At 39.3% G+C, this 18460-nt stretch overlaps 2 protein-coding genes across 2 annotated transcripts; one reads left to right on the plus strand and one right to left on the minus strand.

Annotated features, from left to right (window-relative positions):
- Nucleotides 1–3598: 3598 nt before the first annotated feature.
- cfap157 (cilia and flagella associated protein 157) lies at nucleotides 3599–10612 on the minus strand. The gene is made up of 9 exons (XM_076288361.1): nucleotides 10455–10612; nucleotides 8626–8897; nucleotides 8121–8274; nucleotides 7657–7924; nucleotides 6724–6854; nucleotides 6101–6251; nucleotides 5533–5654; nucleotides 4703–4876; nucleotides 3599–3665 (listed from the first exon to the last, which is right to left on the minus strand). The coding sequence occupies exons 1-9, from the start codon at nucleotides 10610–10612 to the stop codon at nucleotides 3599–3601; spliced, it is 1497 nt and encodes a 498-aa protein (XP_076144476.1).
- Nucleotides 10613–12738: 2126 nt separating this feature from the next.
- On the plus strand, nucleotides 12739–16122 carry tor2a (torsin family 2, member A). The gene is made up of 5 exons (XM_076288971.1): nucleotides 12739–13297; nucleotides 13786–14051; nucleotides 14234–14409; nucleotides 14588–14715; nucleotides 15354–16122. The coding sequence occupies exons 1-5, from the start codon at nucleotides 13141–13143 to the stop codon at nucleotides 15596–15598; spliced, it is 972 nt and encodes a 323-aa protein (XP_076145086.1). The 5' UTR covers nucleotides 12739–13140; the 3' UTR covers nucleotides 15599–16122.
- The last annotated feature ends 2338 nt before the right edge of the window (nucleotides 16123–18460 follow it).

The raw sequence follows: 18460 nt of genomic DNA on the forward strand, positions 1-18460 counted from the left end.
CCCCCCAAAAGAAAAGAAAAATAAACCGTGAGAAAAACACATTCACACACCAGGATTGATACAATTGGAAAATAAATAAAAGGATAAAGTAGACAAATTAACACATTTATTTTTTTGTTTAACCTCTGTGTGTTCTGAGTCTGATTATATGATTATAATTGAGAATACACAGTCGTGTTGAATATTATAGGTTGCGTGTAGTCTGTTGACATATGCAAAACATCAAATGTAGCACATATGCAAAGTTGTTAGGTGATGAACTTGGGCCTTAAAGTGATTACATGTTGGGGGTGTTAGTAATGTTACTGCATGTAGTTTAAGCTGGATACTTTTCTTACCTGCCCTTCCATTCATCTGCCCGCCACCCAACATATCTGCTTCACAAATACAGCATACTTTTTCTTTAGCACTTCTGCAGAAACCTTTCAGTTTTCAGTAGATTGGTGTGCAGGGCATGTTGTGGTGCTATCTGATACCATGAAACATGCAACACCTTTCGTGTGTGTGTGCGTGTGTGTGTGTGTGCGAGTGCGTCGACATTAAAGTATGTAAAGTTCCAATGTAGTGGAGAGTTGTTTGAGAAACAGAATATTTATACAAAAGGCCTTCATCAGCTGTGCAAGCAAAGGGCTTCTGAGTCCATGTTTGGTTGGGTTGCATTGTCAGTATCATTGCGTGTAGCTCTGTCTCACTCTCTTATTCCCTGTTTTTTAACCCTGTAAAACATTAAATCTGCCAAATTTATTTGCGTTCAATACTGTACAGAGCGTAATTTGGCTTGTGCATTTCTCCTCGAACCATTTGTAATTATTTTACGCAGACATTGCATGCAACTTAATTACATGAAACATGCAACATAATTTCCATAATTATTTGTGTGTGTCAATGCCCCGTTGTCATTGTACCTTTTACCTAGGAAGTGTTTTGCTTGCACAGTTCATGAAAGACTCTCTATGGTAGAATATAGACCTACATACATAAATATGTAGTAATCAGTTGCATCATATGGATTCTCAGGAAACAAAAAAAAACCTATGATTGCCACACGTCCAAAAATATAAAAGATACAAAAAATACAACAACAAAAAAAAAACCTTTCAGTTTGTTGATGAAAATAGTTTTTCTCCATACAGTAGTATTACAGAACATTATTAAGGTACATAATTTAATCATGATTGAATTTCAAAAAATCAAAATCAACCCTTTTAACTTTTATTTTGTCTCACATGGTATGTAATAGTTTTAGGAATAGGTTTTCTCCTGAAAAAATAATAATAATAAAAAAATACATTCACTTGTAGATTTCATTGAAATGTGAAAAACTGCAGTGCAAAGTATCCTTCATTTTATTTTATTTTACTTTGGTGTGTGTATTTATGTGTGAGGAGTTTTCCCTGAGCCCTGGCACAAAAAAAAAAGATTTTCTTTTTAAAAATAAATAAATAACATTAGGGTAAAAAAAACATGCCTCAGAAACAACAGGGGTCTTTTTGTCCATTCTGTTAAGATATGAGCTTTCTGTCCTCTTGTGTTCACCAAGATTATCCACTCCATACATCCCTGGATGTAATCTTTATAATTTAATGTATTTCCTTTGTTTCATTGTGGAGTTTCTTGACATATAATAAAGGATCAAACAGTGCTACCCTAATGTTGTCTTTCTCAAAGTTTTTATTCACTTAGTTGTTTAAGATGGGGAACAGGAAGCCTTCCTCTGTCTTCCTGTGTAGATCCAGCTGATTCTGTGACCCATGCAATCAGGATACCTGAATCCATGGCCACTCTGGTTTTAACTGTCCACCACTACAGTAGTTTAGTTGAACACAACATCCACAATGTGTTTTAGGTATTTTGGTGTTTTTTTAGGCTAACATGACATTTATTTTATCTTATCACTATGTTCTCTAATACTATGTATTTTCATCAGGCCTAGCTTCCTATTGTCAATGTCTAAAAACGGCTGGCATCTGGTCTTTTTTTTTTTAATTCACATTCACTCATTGTATTACCCCAACCATCAACCACCACTGTGTTGCACCCTCCTGGGTTCAAGAATTTTCCGTCACATTAAACTTAGCATGCTTGGCTAGTTTGGAAAATAAGGTCTTCAGTGTCAGGAACATACAGCGCTGGTTGCATGTCAAATTTCATGAACGTTTCCTTAGGGAGGACACTGCAACTTACACATTTCCTTTTTTCGCTTGGACCCCGATGATTGCTATCTGAGACTGAACTTAGGATGGTGTATAACCATGTCCGGTTACAAATGTCTGGTTACAAACATATTTTGCCTTGATCTAAGAATCCTACATTACAACCCATTTCTCCAAAATGAAATAAAATTAAAACTTATTGGACTACATGGAACACATTTCTTATGTTACGTTGGGTGTCAATGATACATTTGTAATGTTGTATTGTTTGTAACATTGGCAGTTTATGTACATTTATTCCTCCTCTCACACACAGGACTCACACACACAGATGTCGTCGTGCATTTGGTAATCACCAAAACTACTTTTGATGCTCTCTACTTTTTTATTGAAGCTGTATGCACGTTTGTATGGCAATAATTATGGTGGTGTAAGATGACTGTGTGGATGATAAAGATTTATAGCATTTGCATTGTGTATAGACAGCAGACTGTAAGTGCTGTTTGTACTGTATATGAACGAGAACCATGGTTTATTAAGTGAACCATGGTTTGTGGATGTGATAGCTGCACTGGGGTATGAAGAAGTACCTGGTATCACATGCAAATTTTTCCATGCAAAGTAACTGTATTACATGAAATGCTTCGATCCATGCAGTGAATATGAGGCTGTGCAAAATGTGAGCATTTTGTAAAATGTTCATGTAAACTTAAGCAAGAATATGAGCTGCACAATGCAATAAGTATTCCATGTGTCAACATTTATTTTAATCATGTGTCATCTGTCAACATATTTGAATGCATTTTAGGAAAAATAGGATAAATAAGGTGAGAGGCTAATAATAGATTGAGAAGAACGGTATTTTGAGATCTCAAGTTGAACTAGCAAAGCTGGACTCAGATGTCTGGCTTAAAGGGGACCTGCTGTTCTAGGTCACCAAGTACTGACAGTAAAAAACTATTACATAGCTTGAGTTATCCTGCTAGTGGTTAGTGCAGCCAGGCGGTTACAAAGCTATTATGCCTCATAACAGGCTCAAAATATCATTACAAGTGCTGTGCAACATGAACAGGGTCCTTGCGAGACACCACTATGCGTGTTTAAATAATTGTGCAGAAACAGTATAAATCCGGTGTTTTGACAAGAAGTGACCAAGGGAAACAGGTATGTGACTGCCTGTAAAAACACTGGACAAAGGAAAGAAAAAAGTAGGTCTTACTGTATAATTTATTCATGAATTCAGGCTGTTACCAATAAAGCGTTAAACAAGACAATAAACAAGTAACATGCTGTTAAAAATATTGTATTTCAGTGTGTTGGTTTCATGTGTGTGGAGATTTGTACCAGAGGACATTGGAGGTCCTCTGAAAAGCATCACTGTGCTGGACCTGACGAAGATCTTGTTACCAGTAGTGCTTTGTGGTGCCTGGGAAACCCCTCTAAAGTTAGACTTTAGAGGAGCCTTTGCACAGCTGTTCTGGAAGTCCCTTTTTCTTACACTCCTGGTTTTTCCTGAGATACAAAGTGATATTACACAACTCAGACAGAATCAAGCCAACTGATACCTCCTGTTTTTTTTTTTTTTTTTTTTTTTGTGGGGGGGTTATAATATCAGCTATTGCAGCTATAGCCATACAGTGCCAACTGATCCTTTGTGAATCCTATAGATAAAACTGTACAATTAACAGAAATAGCATTTCAATTTCAGTGTGAAGATCTGGGGCTATTTTTCCTCTTTGGGACCTACAGCAGATGGAGGAGCCACATGCTGGCATGCAAGTCAAAGTTCACATGTAGACAATATATGAAGGTCAATTAATTATCAGGGCCTGACCCCTGGCAAATACAGTACATCTTAGGTGTGGGTAGGCTTGGGAAAAAAAAATCAGCCATACTTTGTTAAAGGTGCTACTGTATGTGGAGTGATTTTTGGAGAAACAACTGTTTTTATGTAATGTCATGCCTATGCTCTGTGTTGTCCAGATATCCACTGACGGTAGAATGCAAACCAGCCACATAGCTCCTTTAAACATTACTTAGTGCAATGTGTTTTTTTCCCATGTCTAACTTAAACATTACTTAGTGAAATGTTTTTTATTCCCATTTTCCTTTTCTTTGCATCTTCCGTCAAGGGTTTTCGCTGCTTCTTCGCCGGCTCTGCCATTATACACACGTTTGCAACAATCGCTAGCGTTTCGTTAGCCTGCCTCTGTGCTGTGGATGCAGGATGTAAACAGATCCTGCTTCGGTCAGCGGGTACGATACACTGAACTTGCAAGCGGGATATTCTTCCTACAGGCAGTAGGGGCGGACGAGAGAGTCTTAATTCGCCCTGTAATGAGTCATTTAACCATATACCGACTTACGAAGATGAGTAATTTAACACGAAAACGTTGCCTGGTGTCCCTTTAAACATTACTTAGTGCAATGTTTTTTATTCCCATGTCTGATCCAGTTACTGTCGATGACCCTCTACTAACTGCTCAGCACATTTTCTCATGCAAATGCAGTTTAGTTTTGGACATATTTCTTATATTCACACAACTCACTTGGGCAGGGACGAGGGCACGGTCTTGGAGAGAGAAGCCATCTTTTTTGAGGCGCAGTTATTACTTTTGAGTGCTGGAACAATACCAAGGTCACCAGTCTTGAAGTGGGAGATACAAGGAGTAGCCTTTAACTGAGGAGAGAATAAGCCCTGCCTGCAGACATCACAGAGCAGAGTAAATGTGGGTAATCATCATGCAATCTGACCTTTGATAAGGCCGTGTATCAAAGTATGCTAAGGTTTTTTACGATGGATGATATGCAGTGGTCCTATTAATCACTGGCACAGAGTTGCAGTTTAATACAGGGTAATTCCATATAAGTTCATCCACTCCAGCCAAGGCAACGCCCTGTGGCCAGTCTCTTAACACATTTAAGCCCCACCAAATTATATTTAAATCAGCTCACACCCATTTAATGGCCAGGCATTTATTTTCCCTCATAGAGTGATAACAGTCCCCTGGGCAGAACCCTGTGCATGAGCTGAAGTTGTCCATGGTCCCCCTGCCAAAGGACTGCACTAAGCCCCTCTCAGAGGCACATGTCTGAACAGTAAAATTAGTAGAGTATGCGCTCTCTACCTGCCATACTGATGAACCTGGCTCTTTGATGTTGTGGTTTATCTGGGTAATCATTGATTAATTCATCTTAATCATTCATTGTTATACAACTCGGCCTCCGGCCTCGTGCCTACAGCTGAATCACAGCCATGGTAATATCTGTTACCAACGCTACTTACACTCGTGCTATATTGCTTAATTAATAGATGGCCAGACTGTACCTTGCAATGCCTGGCTCAAGCTGATGGATATCTTTTCCGTCTCTAAGAAATTCTGAGAGGGCAGGGCCTTTCCCCAGTACTGCTGCACTGTCCAGCACAGCCAGTAGGTTCTGCAGCATCTGACTGCGGCGAGCCAGAGCCTTCACCTCGGAGTCATCCATCCGCGGTACTTGCTGTCAGGTTTTAGAGGTAACAGCGATGTAATGACAAAGTGCACCATTGATTAAGTTGCATTGTCTTTTTTAAAATTGCATTTAAGTATTCATGACTAACTTGATGACGTGGGAAGCACAGTATGAAGATATGTTTACATGTTTCTAAATCAAATTCAACCATAAAGTTAACGTTTATAAAACATGTTTATAAATAACTATGTATTAAGCTATAGTCATATAGCTCTCTGATCCTCTGATTATGGTCATTCATCCGTTCATGATGGGTAGTCTGAGGAAGTAGTGTGTTTGTGAGCTCTGGTCAATCATTCTACTGTAAAATTATTACTATTCACATACACTTAGGGGAAAGAGCTGTATATATTATAAATTATAGGTATCCTTTATATTAGGTGGCACAGCTTCTTTTTCATCAAAATGTACAGGCACAATAAGTCTGGTAATACCTTCAAGATGTCTTTCAATGCTGTAGCAGCATCTTGTAAAATATTCTCCAGTTGTTCCCTGAGTGTCCGTTCCTGTGCAAGCTCCTTAGACAGTTTGTCTGCTTCAGCTTGGCACTTCTTATACGTCTCCTGTCCTGTAATTAGATTCTGTCTACACATACACACGCATGCACACAAATACAGAACAGGGTTTTAAATCATATCGTCAATTATTACAAAACAGCAACTCTTGACAGTGGCCAAAATGTAGATATGAGTGATGTGTGCATGTGTTCATTTTTCTTTAATGTGAGACAAAGTTAATTCACTAAAAAGTGAATATTTATATTTAATTGCTTACTCATCTACCAGGAGTGCCAATTGGGGAGACTATAATATTATTTGAAAAAGGAGATAACTTTTATGCAATTCATTTTTAAGAATAGCTGTTTCATAAATAGTCTGAAGGAAAAATTGTGTGATGAATCGAGAATCTATGTTCTTCTATGATTTAATCATTACCCTTTGAATCTTATTCAAATCAAACCCAGAGAACAGTGAAGACTCACACCCTTATGGAACAGCCAGGAAAACCAATAATAATAGGACCCTACGTTATGTACGGATATGACTTCAGATCATACCTTAAGAGTTTCATCTCAGTTTGTAAGGTAGAATGATCATTTTGCAACTGTTGATACCCCTGGCAGATTCTCTCAGCTGCTGCCACCTCAGCATTCATCTGTTTGCACTTTTCTGTGAGCTGATGGACCACCTAAATAACCACAGAAATTTGCATTGTCAAAATAACAAAGAAGATGTTTTCTGAAACAAACTAAATGGAATCATTTACTGTTCATAACAATAAAAATAGTACAGTAGTCTATCAGAATAAAAGATGAGGCATTTATGTTCCTTATAATTGTGACCTAATAACTTTATGATATTCTGGGGCCAAATAAAGATGGAGAAAATGACCCATATCACCAAGTGGGTTGAGATTGGTTACCATTTAATTAATCAATGTGCGAAAGCTTCAGCTTTGTTTGGTTTCACCAAGATATTGTAATACACATTATAGAAAGAATGACATTAACTAAACTGACAATATGAAACACTAACTGTTAAATAATAAAACCATCACTCAGGGCAGTCGTGGCCTACTGGTTAGCACTTCGGACTTGTAACCAGAGGGTTGCCGGTTCGAACCCCGACCAGTAGGAAGTGCCCTTGAGCAAGGCACCTAACCCCTCACTGCTCCCCGAGTGCCGCTGTTGTTGCAGGCAGCTCACTGCGCCGGGATTAATGTGTGCTTCACCTCACTGTGTGATCACTGTGTGCTGAGTGTGTTTCACTAATTCACGGATTGGGATAAATGCAGAGACCATTTCCCTCACGGGATCAAAAGAGTATATATATTTGTACTATACTCCATTTTTTTTAATCTCCAGAGCAGAATTCTCTTTTCCTCAAGTTTACCTAACACAACTCACCTGGGCACTATAGGCTGTTCTCACTACCATATACTAAATTAGCAGCTAAGACGTTAAACAGCTCCCTCGGTAAGAATATCATACCTTTGCGTTGGTCAGACTCTTCCTTGTCATCTCCTCAAGAAGTGGCTCAAGCACCTTCACTTCCCGTTGGAGTGTTTTCTCTTTTTCCCTTAGCGCCTCATTCTTGTCCAACAGGTCCTTGCTCTTGTCTGAGAGCTGCTTGATCTGTGCTGTCACTGACACATTCTCATAAATGGCTCTCATAGTGGTCTCTGGCATCTTCCTGTCGGAGACACGTCTAAACTCTGCTGCCACGGCTGCTACGTGCTGTTGCATCTCCTTCTTAAGCCTAAAACCACATTCAGTTTTACAATTACTTTATTTATCCATTCAACTGCTCCATTTATGTGAATTACAAGAACATTCACTGGTATAAAAATTCAAGGTAAACACTCAAAACAAACATATCATATACTGCTCATGAAAGAGCATATTTTGAATGCCATTTCCATAAAGACGAAAATAGTATGAGCTGCAGTCTCAACCTGTCATTGTCCAGCACAGCCTTTCTTTCCAAGTTGTAGATGATTGCCTGGTGCTCCTGTTTTTGTCCTTCTAGCTGCTCCTCCAGGGAGGTTACCTGTGCCATCAGGTCTTCTTTCTGGGCCCGGAACTCCTCCAGGGCTGCCAGCTTTCCAGCTAAGATAGAAATAACACATTATGGAAACATGGTTGAATGCATGCTCTGTGTGGAGTCTGTGAGATGTTACACTTGTAACATTAGAAACTTGTGTCTGACAGATTAATCTGCCAGCCGATAAATACCATTTTGACATCAGTCGATACGTGCACTCAGAACTCAGAACAGAAGGCCATTCAAAAATATATATATCATTATTATAATTATTAGTGTTGTTGTCATTGATATTGTTAATGATATTGTATATTAATTTGTGTTACTTTGAGTTACTTTGGATACAAGTGTCAGCTAACAATCCTGAGGCAGCAAAGACAATAGAGTCTACCATCTCTGAATCGATAGAGCTTTACCAAGGGCCATGTTCTCTGAAGTAAGTTTATCTTTGACCTCCTGGAACTCTTGACGAAGTTGACTCAGTTGCAGCTCAAAGGTCTCCTTCTCTGCATCCTTGGCTTGATTGAGGGAAATCAGTCGTTCAGAGAGATCAGACAGTTCATCCTCCTTCTGTGCCACAGCTCGTTTCAAGTAAAGGACCATGTCTCTCTTTTCTTTCTCTGCATGACTATATTTTGAGGAGAAATCTTTCTCTCGAACCTCCAAATCATCACATTTATGCTGATACCTAAGGAAAGAAACAAAATATGTAGAGCTGTTAAAATTAAATCAGAATATTGTCTACCAGTAACATCTAATGTGATTACTATAGTAATCCACATTTCTGGTGAAAGGTTGTTGATATCTGAGCAGATGTCAATCAAATTAGCCTACACAGCTCCTAAAATGGCAATTTATGGCTTGGTCTGAGTCAGCTTGTTTCCTATTTACAGAGCCAGGACTGTGTATGAACACCAAACTCTTAGTACACCAGAGGGCTTTTTTGCACTAAAACATAATAGACAACTAGGACTTGACAAAACATATATTTTTGGGTAGAATAATTGCTTAAGTGTGTGTGCGTGTGTGCGTGCGTGCGTGCGTGCGTGCGTCCGTGCGTGTGTGTGTGTCTGTCAGTCTCAGGTAAGAAGACATTAGTCTCACAATCACCAATAGTCAATAGATGTGTTGGATGTGTTGTAGTGTTTGAAACCAGTGAAATATATAATATAAAGTAGGCTGGTCAGAATGTTTATCTCACAACTGTGATTATTGTTTTTTTTTTTTTTTTTTTAAAGTTCCATGGTATAATTCATACTTTTTCATCAACTAATTAACTAAATAACTAATGGTTATATGATTTAGCAGACATTTTTTTCTAAAGTGACAATACAATAATACAATAGTTACAAAATAACAGAACAGTTTTAAAATGTTGGTAAGACTACATTAAGGAAAATAGCAATAGTAAACATTGTCAATGCAATATCAATGATCAATAGCCTAATGAAAATAAACAAAGATGTATGAATAGGAGAAAAAAATGTCTGCTAATCACGTGCAATCAGAACAGCAATAATCTTCATTCTTCAATGATGCCACTGGTTATGGTTATGGGATTTGTCAGATGTTTTTGTCCAAAGCGACATACAAATAACAACAACTACATTAAGGAAAATAGCAATAATAAACAACAATGTCAATTCAATCAATCTAATGAAAATAAATAAAACTATAATATACAAACCATAACGCATAAGAAACGCTTAATAAACAAGTGCATATTGAACAGATATACCTTTATAGTTAAGATAGTGTAAGGAGAATATAAGTTAACAGTATCAAATTGGCTGCAGATAAATCGATGACGTCAGCAGAGGACTTGGCTACTCTTCAAACACAGACAGAAAAAGAAAAGAAAAAACACAGACAGAAGAGCAGTTTCACAAGAGCACTAGTGGCACCTGTTGGCATGCTGACCGCAGTCCAGCTCGTGGACATTCCTGCAGTCAGCATGCCAACAGGTGCCACTAGTAATTTATGGTTAAAAGTGAACTGGAAATGGTTTAGTGCTTTCTGCGGATTTGACCAAATTTGTGAAGAAAGTTTGAGTGAAATAGGCTAACGTTAACTGTAGCATAGAATGACATGTCTTGGATTTTTCAGCTGAACCCATGAACATTAGGCAATTGAGTAACGTTATCGATTTTCACACGCCATTTTTTAGACGTAGTGCTAGGGCCTAACTGTAACGTTACATGTCACAATACTTAGGCCTACAGATATAAAAAAAATCACAGCATACTTTTCAAGTCGTTCTTCTAGGTCTCTAATTTGAGCGCGATAGAACTCTCTGCCTCCTTCTGTTGAAGCTTCATCCAAAGACTTGTCAAACAATCCCATGGTTTCTTTCTTTGTTGGTTTATCTCCGTTCTTCTTGCCGTTCTTCTTATTTGGAGCCATCCTACGAATCTAGATCTAGCAAGCAACTTCTCGCTGAAGTTCTCGCTGAGTACACATGACAACGTTGCTAAGGGTTACAAGTCATGACGTAGCCGTGGGAAAGAAAAGAAGAAAAAAGGAAAGCTCATTTGAAATCAGGCTATCTGAAACTACTTGTCGAATAACAAGAAACTTTCTTAAAACTTTATTGAGAAACTTTCAAGATGAAATTATCAAAGATCCACATGGCATATGCCTAGGCCTGTCAACAGCATAAAACCACATATTGAAACTGCCTGAAATAGCCCAACAACAGTATAATAATAATAATAATAATAATAATAATAATAATAATAAATAGCTCATTAAAAAAATTATGAAGGAAGAATTCATGTCTCATGGGCAATAGCTGTGTGAGTAGGCAGCAGCAGGAACTCATGACATGCAGAGGGGAAGAACTGTCCATCTGTAAGGCTATCCCTAAACCCTAAACTGGGTTGGCATTTTCAAGAACTGGATGACTGAATATACCAGCATGTACTTTGTCAAAATGTCAAAATGATGACATCTTAGGGGCAGCCGTGGCCTACTGGTTAGCGATTCAGACTTGTAACTGGAGGGTTGCCGGTTCGAACCCCGACCAGTAGGCACGGCTGAAGTGCCCTTGAGCAAGGCACCTAACCCCTCACTGCTCCCTGAGCGTTGCTGTTGTTGCAGGCAGCTCACTGCGCCGGGATTAGTGTGTGCTTCACTTCACTGTGTGCTGAGTGTGTTTCACGGATTGGGATAAAATCAGAGACTAAATTTCCCTCACGGGATCAAAAGAGTATATATACTTATACTTAGCACAAGCACAGGCTTTGAGTTAAAAAAAAAAAAAAAAAACATTAATTCATCCCTCACTGACAATAGGCCTAAAAAATCTTCTTAAAGAACACAAGAAGACTAACGTTACTAAATGGTAATGAGTTACAGTACTACTAGGCCTACAGCTAATTAACCATCAAAATCTATATCAAATATCTGAGAGTACACATCTCTGAGCACCTGACCTGGGCTACTCACATCCAAGCTCAGGTTAAGAAGGCCAGACAACAATGTACTATCTAAGACATCTCCGGAAATTTAAGGTTCCCCCTTTAAACGTTTTACACTGGAGTCATAGAGAGTATACTGACCCAGTGTATCACTGTGTGGTATGCCAACAGCTTTGAGAAAGACCACAAAGCCTTGCAGAGAGTGGTGCACTCAGCTGAACGCATCTGTAGGATCTGTCTCCCCTCCCTGCATGATATATACATCAGCCGATGCAAGAACAGAGCCACTAAAATCATAAAGTACTCCACCCATCCCAGTAACTGTCTGTTCAGTTTGTTGAAGTCAGGCAAGCGCTTCTGCAGTTTGATGGCCAAAACTGAGAGACTAAGAAAAAGCTATTTCTCTCATTAGACTCCTCAACATGGACATGCCTACTGTAATGAATACTCCATCCCATTTTAATAACATGATGTATTATTATTATTATTATTATTATTATTATTATTATTCATGTCACTTTATTATTTTATTGAATTCTGTATTATAATTATTGAATTAACTATTATTAACTGCTTTTAATCTTATCTGTTTTACTTAGATTCATTCTACTTTTTAAAGTAGTCATGAAGCTAACCAGGCTTACATTTCACTGCTTGGTATACTGATATAATGTGTGAATACATTTCTCTGAACTCTGAATCAGCATTACGTTTCTTCTTTATGGGGTGGGAATGGGATCAAGAAATGACCAGGTTGGAATTTGAGACTTAAACCCAAGTTCTCGTGGTCACTTGGACACAATATGAATCAAAGATGTTACAGCTGCAGGTGCCAGCATGCACATTTAAAAATGTAATGGTAAAAAAGTGGTTTTACCTAATGCCCGATGTTTACCTGTAATGTTTTAATATAACAGGGTTGCTATTTTGTATAATATTGTATTACTAGGCTGTAGTTTTTTAACATGGCTACGTATTTTAAGTAGCCTTGGCATAAGTCTAATTTATTTTTTAAAACACTAGGCCTAAATCTAACTGATGACCTCTATTTTGATATCTTTTCGGCTAAATGTGACCGGAAGTTAAGACGGCTAATTGCTAGCTGGCTACCGTCAGAAATGTACTTTGCCACATTGCTCTTCATTGGAGACTGAACATCAGATCAGGGATTGCTCAGATCAAATCAGAGATTGCACATTGGAAAGGACTTTGTCTTCATGCAAGCAACGTTGCAATGATGCCGACCCTGTCCATTCTTCTTCTTCTTCTCTCTTGTTGTAGAAGCTAGATAACGTTACTGTTCAGTGGATATCATGGAAATAATTGTGCTGACGTTAACGTCCATGATCCTTGACGAAGCCACGGACTTTATAATGAATCCAGAGACTTTGTAATGACTATATGGACTTTGGTTATACCACTGTTTGTAATTCCATACAAGATTTTAGAAATACAAAAACGTTGAGGTTAACTTAACGTTAAGCTGTTCGGACTTCAAGCGAAAATCATAACATGGAAGTAGCAGTCCAGAGGATACCAAGTGTCCTTAACTTTATAGTCTTGGTGTTATGGTGCAATATTAATGCCTTGGTTTGTGGTTTTGAGATGAAAACAATTTATTGCAAAATCTCAGACAGTTGCGAATGTGACTTCAAACCAAATATACAAGGTAAGTTATCCTAGTATACAACTGACAACAGATATGGGGAGTGGTTGTCTCTTGGTTTATCAAGTGCTAAAGTTTGTGACCATTCAATGGTTCCGTATGTAATCTACCACAACTACACAGTTCTACCAGAGAAACGGACAACTTCCTGTTAAATCTTATCTGCATCTCACAGAAATTGTCAGGGACCTACTATGCTGAGTTTTAAAAGATTTCTCCTACCTATGCTACTCTGATTAATAAATTCCGCATAATTATTCAGGATGTGCCATCTAGGGGGAGACAGGTTGAAGGTTAGCTGGGTGTAGGGTTGGTACAGTGAAGTGTATGTCTGATGCTTTTGTGTAGCAACTGCAACCGTGCAAAGTGTGTCAACAGCGTAACAGTCAACAGCATTGTCAATACCACATACTGTAGTTTATTTTGTAGTATTATGTCGTGAAATTATGCATTGCTGTAACAACTACACATTTGTGTTTATGTATTTCCAGGGCTAGAATGGGATCTCTACAAGAACTTGTATGGACAGCATCTGGCTCAGGACATTGTTTCAGAAGGAATATCAAACTTTTTATCAAAGGAAAGTCCTGACCGTCCTCTGGTGCTCTCCTTCCATGGTGCATCAGGAACAGGCAAGAGCCTTGTCAGTTCAATGCTGGCTAGATATTTGTATGGCACAGCCATGGGTAGCCCCTATATTCACCAGTTTGTGCCAACTCTCCACTTCCCGTTACCTGAGAGGCTGTATCAGTACAGGGTAATGATTTTCCCTCCTCGGTTGAAAAGAGTGCTTAATTTATGCTGTACAGTGAGTCACATAATTGTGACAATTATGATATTATTACAATACACATAATCTTACTGGTCAAATGAGCATAAACGTTTCATAATGAATATTGTAATTAATCTTTACAATTGTTGTTTACCCTTTATACTCAGTTAAACCTAAAACACTGGATAGAGGGGAACCTCACTACCTGCGCTCGCTCTATCTTTATTTTTGATGAGATGGAGAGGATGCCCTCTGGGTTGATTGATGTTCTTGAGCCTTATCTTGGCCCATCACATGTCGTCTACCAAACCAATTATCGCAAAGCCATCTATGTTTTTATCAGGTCAGTCATATGTCCTTTTTATGAAGTACATTGAAGTATTAAATCACATTTGGTATAGAAATAGCTCAGTATTTTAATGGTACAAGTGTACCTCAATTTTGGGCAGACACATGCAAAATCAGCCCGGCAGGGGCTTCCACATTTTAGCCAGCTAACTGGCTGTGTTTACTTTCTGCAGCTCTACAGGGCAGGAGGTTATTAACAGTGTGGCCATGGAGATGCGCAAGGTGGGCCGTGACCGAGAGGAGATACAACTGCAAGACCTGGTGGAGCCCCTCGCTGAGGCAGTCTTCAACGCTAACAACAGTAAGGGCAACAAAACTCACAATTTGAACAACATGAACCATGACAAGGCTCCAGTCTAGGGGTTTTCCAGATTGTGGGCTGCATATATTGTGCATGTTTTACCATTGTAAAAATTATGCTTTTGTAGGTAACAAGTTTTTATGAAATCAAAGTCAAATTTATGTGGATTTTAATTATTCAATGAGTGAGTCCATGTTCCACCTTTTTGCGACTGCCAAAATGACTGCGGTTGTGACTCAGTCTGCTTCTATTTTAAACATGTCACACCTCCATAAGGCTGCCTTAATTCTAAGGTTAAATAGTGTGGGTGTGATCGGAGTGCGTAGGGGAGAATACTTGTAACTCAACTGAGCGTAACAGGAAATGTTTAAAGGACTTGTGTGCAAGTATGTGATAGAAATTGTGATATGGCCATAAGAACAGCATCTAAGATTTACTCAAGGCGCACCACAAACCAACTGTCAAGTAGTAGTAGTTGAGTCAATTTATTATACTTATAAATGGCCTCAATCACAATGCCAGTGATATGTGATGTAATGGTATAGCATTTCCTCTGCATATTGCATTTTTTAGCGACACTCCAGCCTTTTATTAGTTTATAAATATTGATTGAAATTATTATTGTGTTCCCCTCCCAGCTGGTTTCTACAAATCCAGGATAATTTCTCAGAAGTTGATCAGCAGTTACGTGCCCTTCCTGCCATTGTGCCAGCACCATGTGAAGCGCTGTGCCCAGCGAGAGTTGTGTCAGCGAGGGGAATGCCACCGCGTGGACGTGGCTGAGGAAGTGAGCAGAGCCATATGTCCTACAGCCAATGAACAACACCGGTTTTCCAGCACAGGCTGCAAACAGGTGCCTGCCAAAGTGAACGTCTACCTGTGAGAACTCAATGAGTGCAAGGAAATGACAAGTCCTGAGGTTCGCTCATCTGTGAGATTGCTGTAATCCTTTTGGAGTGTTAAGAGCAGGGTGATAAGGCAATCTGAATATGGATACATGTATACGCTGGATTGAAAGTGATGGCTGAGTAGAGGTCGACTCCCTACGGAATTATCCTTCACCTGTGCTTCACAACTTCATGGACCACTGTGAGAGGAGTTCCCACAATACATCTCAGTATATAGTGTGTACAGAGGAGACGGTGGACTGAAAATCATTCTAAAAGACAAAACTGTGGTCCTTTGGAGCAGTGTCTTGGAGTTGGGAGTTTCCCACCCAAACCATAGGTTTTACAAACGCAGAACCCTCAGCCATATTAAGGGCTGCCAAGTCTGTTTATTTTTTTATCAGTCAAACAATGGTACCATCATTAACTGAACTTTCAACACCATTGTTTATTGTCTTTTTAGGTAATCTGTGATTTGTTTTGCAACCATCAATCAGATAAATTCTTCTACTCTCCTGCTGGTTGTGTTTCTACAGTTATTGCTTAGTGTATTACAGTACATTAAAGCTGCAGTTGGCAAGTCTGACAGATTGAGGGGACTTAGCCAAAATGTTGAATGTTTACAACTCTCATGCCCCTCCCTCACTACCACTGAGCACCCTCTCATCGAGTTTGTGCTCGTCTGTGCGCACCAGATTGGACCAGACTGTGATTGACGGTCAGATTTCACACAGCCCTGCTTTGATTGGACCAGAAGAACCGGGAGCTGTGGATTTTTACAAAACAAATAACAGGCTCTAGGTGGAGGTAGAAGTGCGGGTTTTTTTTCTAAAACGGGCTGATTTATGTTGTTCTGTCGGAGCATAGTGTCGGTTTCAGGGAATATGATCAAAAAAATCTTGCCAACTGCAGCTTTAATGGCATGTCATGCTTTTACATTAATGGCATGTCATGCTTTTACATTAATGCCATATCATGCTTTTACATTTATGTCATGTCATACTTTTACATTAATGTTCTCTTTATTTTGCTACGCATAGTACACCCTAATTTAAAGCAGCAATAAGCAGTTTGTCAAACAAGTTCACTGTCTATCTTGAATGCATGCAAATGATTTCCTTACAATTCCACGGGATGGTACAATGAACTGCAGAGGGCAGATGGGCAGCTATTTGGAATAACAGGTGTATTTATTTGTCCTTATGATCATGTACTGTCTGATTCACTCTGCCAGAGACGTTTGTCTGTCAAGAGGATTATGCAAAAGAGCCAGGCTGATGTTCATGAAACTTACGGCTCCTACACACAGCTGCGTGCGTTGCGTTGCTGGAGACGCATCCCATTCACTTTACATGTGCTCACGTCATCAGTTGCCGAACTGAATTGTGGGTCCGTTGCGTCGCGTTTCTCCCGCCGCTCGCGTTGAGAAGTTCAGCTGTTGCTGCACCGACAGACGGCACCGGCCAATCAAGCCAATCTATGGACGGCACCAACCAATCACATTACGGTTTTACTTCAAGTCATTTGCATAGCTACCGTCGGGAACACCCACTGGCATGAGTTGACGGAACGCAGCTGTGTGTAGGAGCCGTTAGTGGATGAGTAGCATGGGCTTAAGAAGAACCCATTACATTTGGGAGCGGATCTAAATTGCAGACCGTAATTATCATGAGAGAGGACTTTTGTCCTGAAGAGAGGTCTACTCTCTCCATTTGCACCTTTAGTGGCATTCAAAGAGGATTCTGCAAAACTAGTTGCTTATTAAAACATGCCTCAAAAACATAAATTCCTGTCTGCATATTGTTTTAAAACAATTCCAAAATAAAGGAGAAATACAGCCCTTGCATTATGGGTACAGCGGAATTTTTGTAAACCTATTACAATTCATTTAACTCTGTTTATCAGTTCTTATGTGGCCTTTATTTGTAACAAGATTCTATTGTCAGAAATTCTAAAAAGAGCAGTGTTTCCCACAGAATTGGATTCAATTTGTGGCGGTAGCTGACTTTGACAACGGTGGGGGGGTTAGGGGTCACTTTAAGACGTTTGAGGGAACCCTTGCGATTGTAACACAGTTGAAAGGCTGCTGATGTGTGGATGCAATTCATAACGTTTTCTACATAGTTAAAATGAAGGTTCATACTTCTCCTTGGGACAAGCACTTTTGAGTTTTGGAAAACACTTTTTTGGCCGATTTTGGCGGCCGATTTTTATTTTGTGGCGCCCCGCCACAGATTAGTCAATGTATGGGAAACACTGCAGAATATATTTATAGTCTCTAAACAGAAAAAAATATTTGTACAGCAATGATGGCCTCTTTCAGAATTAATCCAGAAGATCCTAACTTAATGATGTAATATGGTCCATTATTGGTAACCTGACTCTCGCCAGATGAATTTCGTTCCGCCTAGCTCCACACATCCATCTCAGATCGCTTCCATTGAGAGTGATTTCGGCACCAGATTTTATGGTAGAGGCAATCAGGACGCAGGGCTGGAGTTTCATTGACCTCTCCAGAATAAGTCCCGCCTCCGTAACTTCCGTATCCATCCAACTTCCGGGCGTGGATTGTCTATGAGAAATAACATGGCGTTTCGAAATATCATACCGGTAAAACATCTGTAGGTAGCGAAGTTGAAAAAGCTGGTGGGCAGATTGGCCTACACACTTCTGCCATATAGTTTCCACTGGATTTTTTGATTGTCGGTGCCGTTTAAGTAGAATACTATAGACTATACTACTTAAACGGCACCGAAAATCAAAAAATCCAGTGGAAACTAGATGGCAGAAGTGTGTAGGCCAATCTGCCCAGCAGCTTTTTCTACTTTGTCACCTACAGAGTTTGACAGGTACAATCT

Source organism: Alosa pseudoharengus, unplaced genomic scaffold (genome assembly GCF_046254945.1).
Source record: "Alosa pseudoharengus isolate Yale_2024_CS ecotype anadromous, Long Island Sound unplaced genomic scaffold, YU_APseudo_1.1 YU_APseudo_1.1_scf_17, whole genome shotgun sequence".
Taxonomy (NCBI): domain Eukaryota; kingdom Metazoa; phylum Chordata; class Actinopteri; order Clupeiformes; family Clupeidae; genus Alosa; species Alosa pseudoharengus.

What these genes read in the sequence shown, in the direction of transcription:
- cfap157 (XM_076288361.1), bottom strand. Translation starts at nt 10,612, where the DNA reads ATGGCTCCAAATAAGAAGAACGGCAAGAAGAACGGAGATAAACCAACA. An exon ending in CATTGAAAGACATCTTGAAG is followed by an intron (nt 5,655 to 6,100) that starts GTATTACCAGAC and finishes AAAACCTGACAG; the next exon opens with CAAGTACCGCGGATGGATGA. An exon ending in GTGCCCTCGTCCCTGCCCAA is followed by an intron (nt 3,666 to 4,702) that starts GTGAGTTGTGTG and finishes TTTGTATCTCAG; the next exon opens with GAAAAACCAGGAGTGTAAGA.
- tor2a (XM_076288971.1), top strand. Translation starts at nt 13,141, where the DNA reads ATGGAAGTAGCAGTCCAGAGGATACCAAGTGTCCTTAACTTTATAGTC. An exon ending in AGAGGCTGTATCAGTACAGG is followed by an intron (nt 14,052 to 14,233) that starts GTAATGATTTTC and finishes CTTTATACTCAG; the next exon opens with TTAAACCTAAAACACTGGAT. An exon ending in AGTCTTCAACGCTAACAACA is followed by an intron (nt 14,716 to 15,353) that starts GTAAGGGCAACA and finishes TTCCCCTCCCAG; the next exon opens with CTGGTTTCTACAAATCCAGG.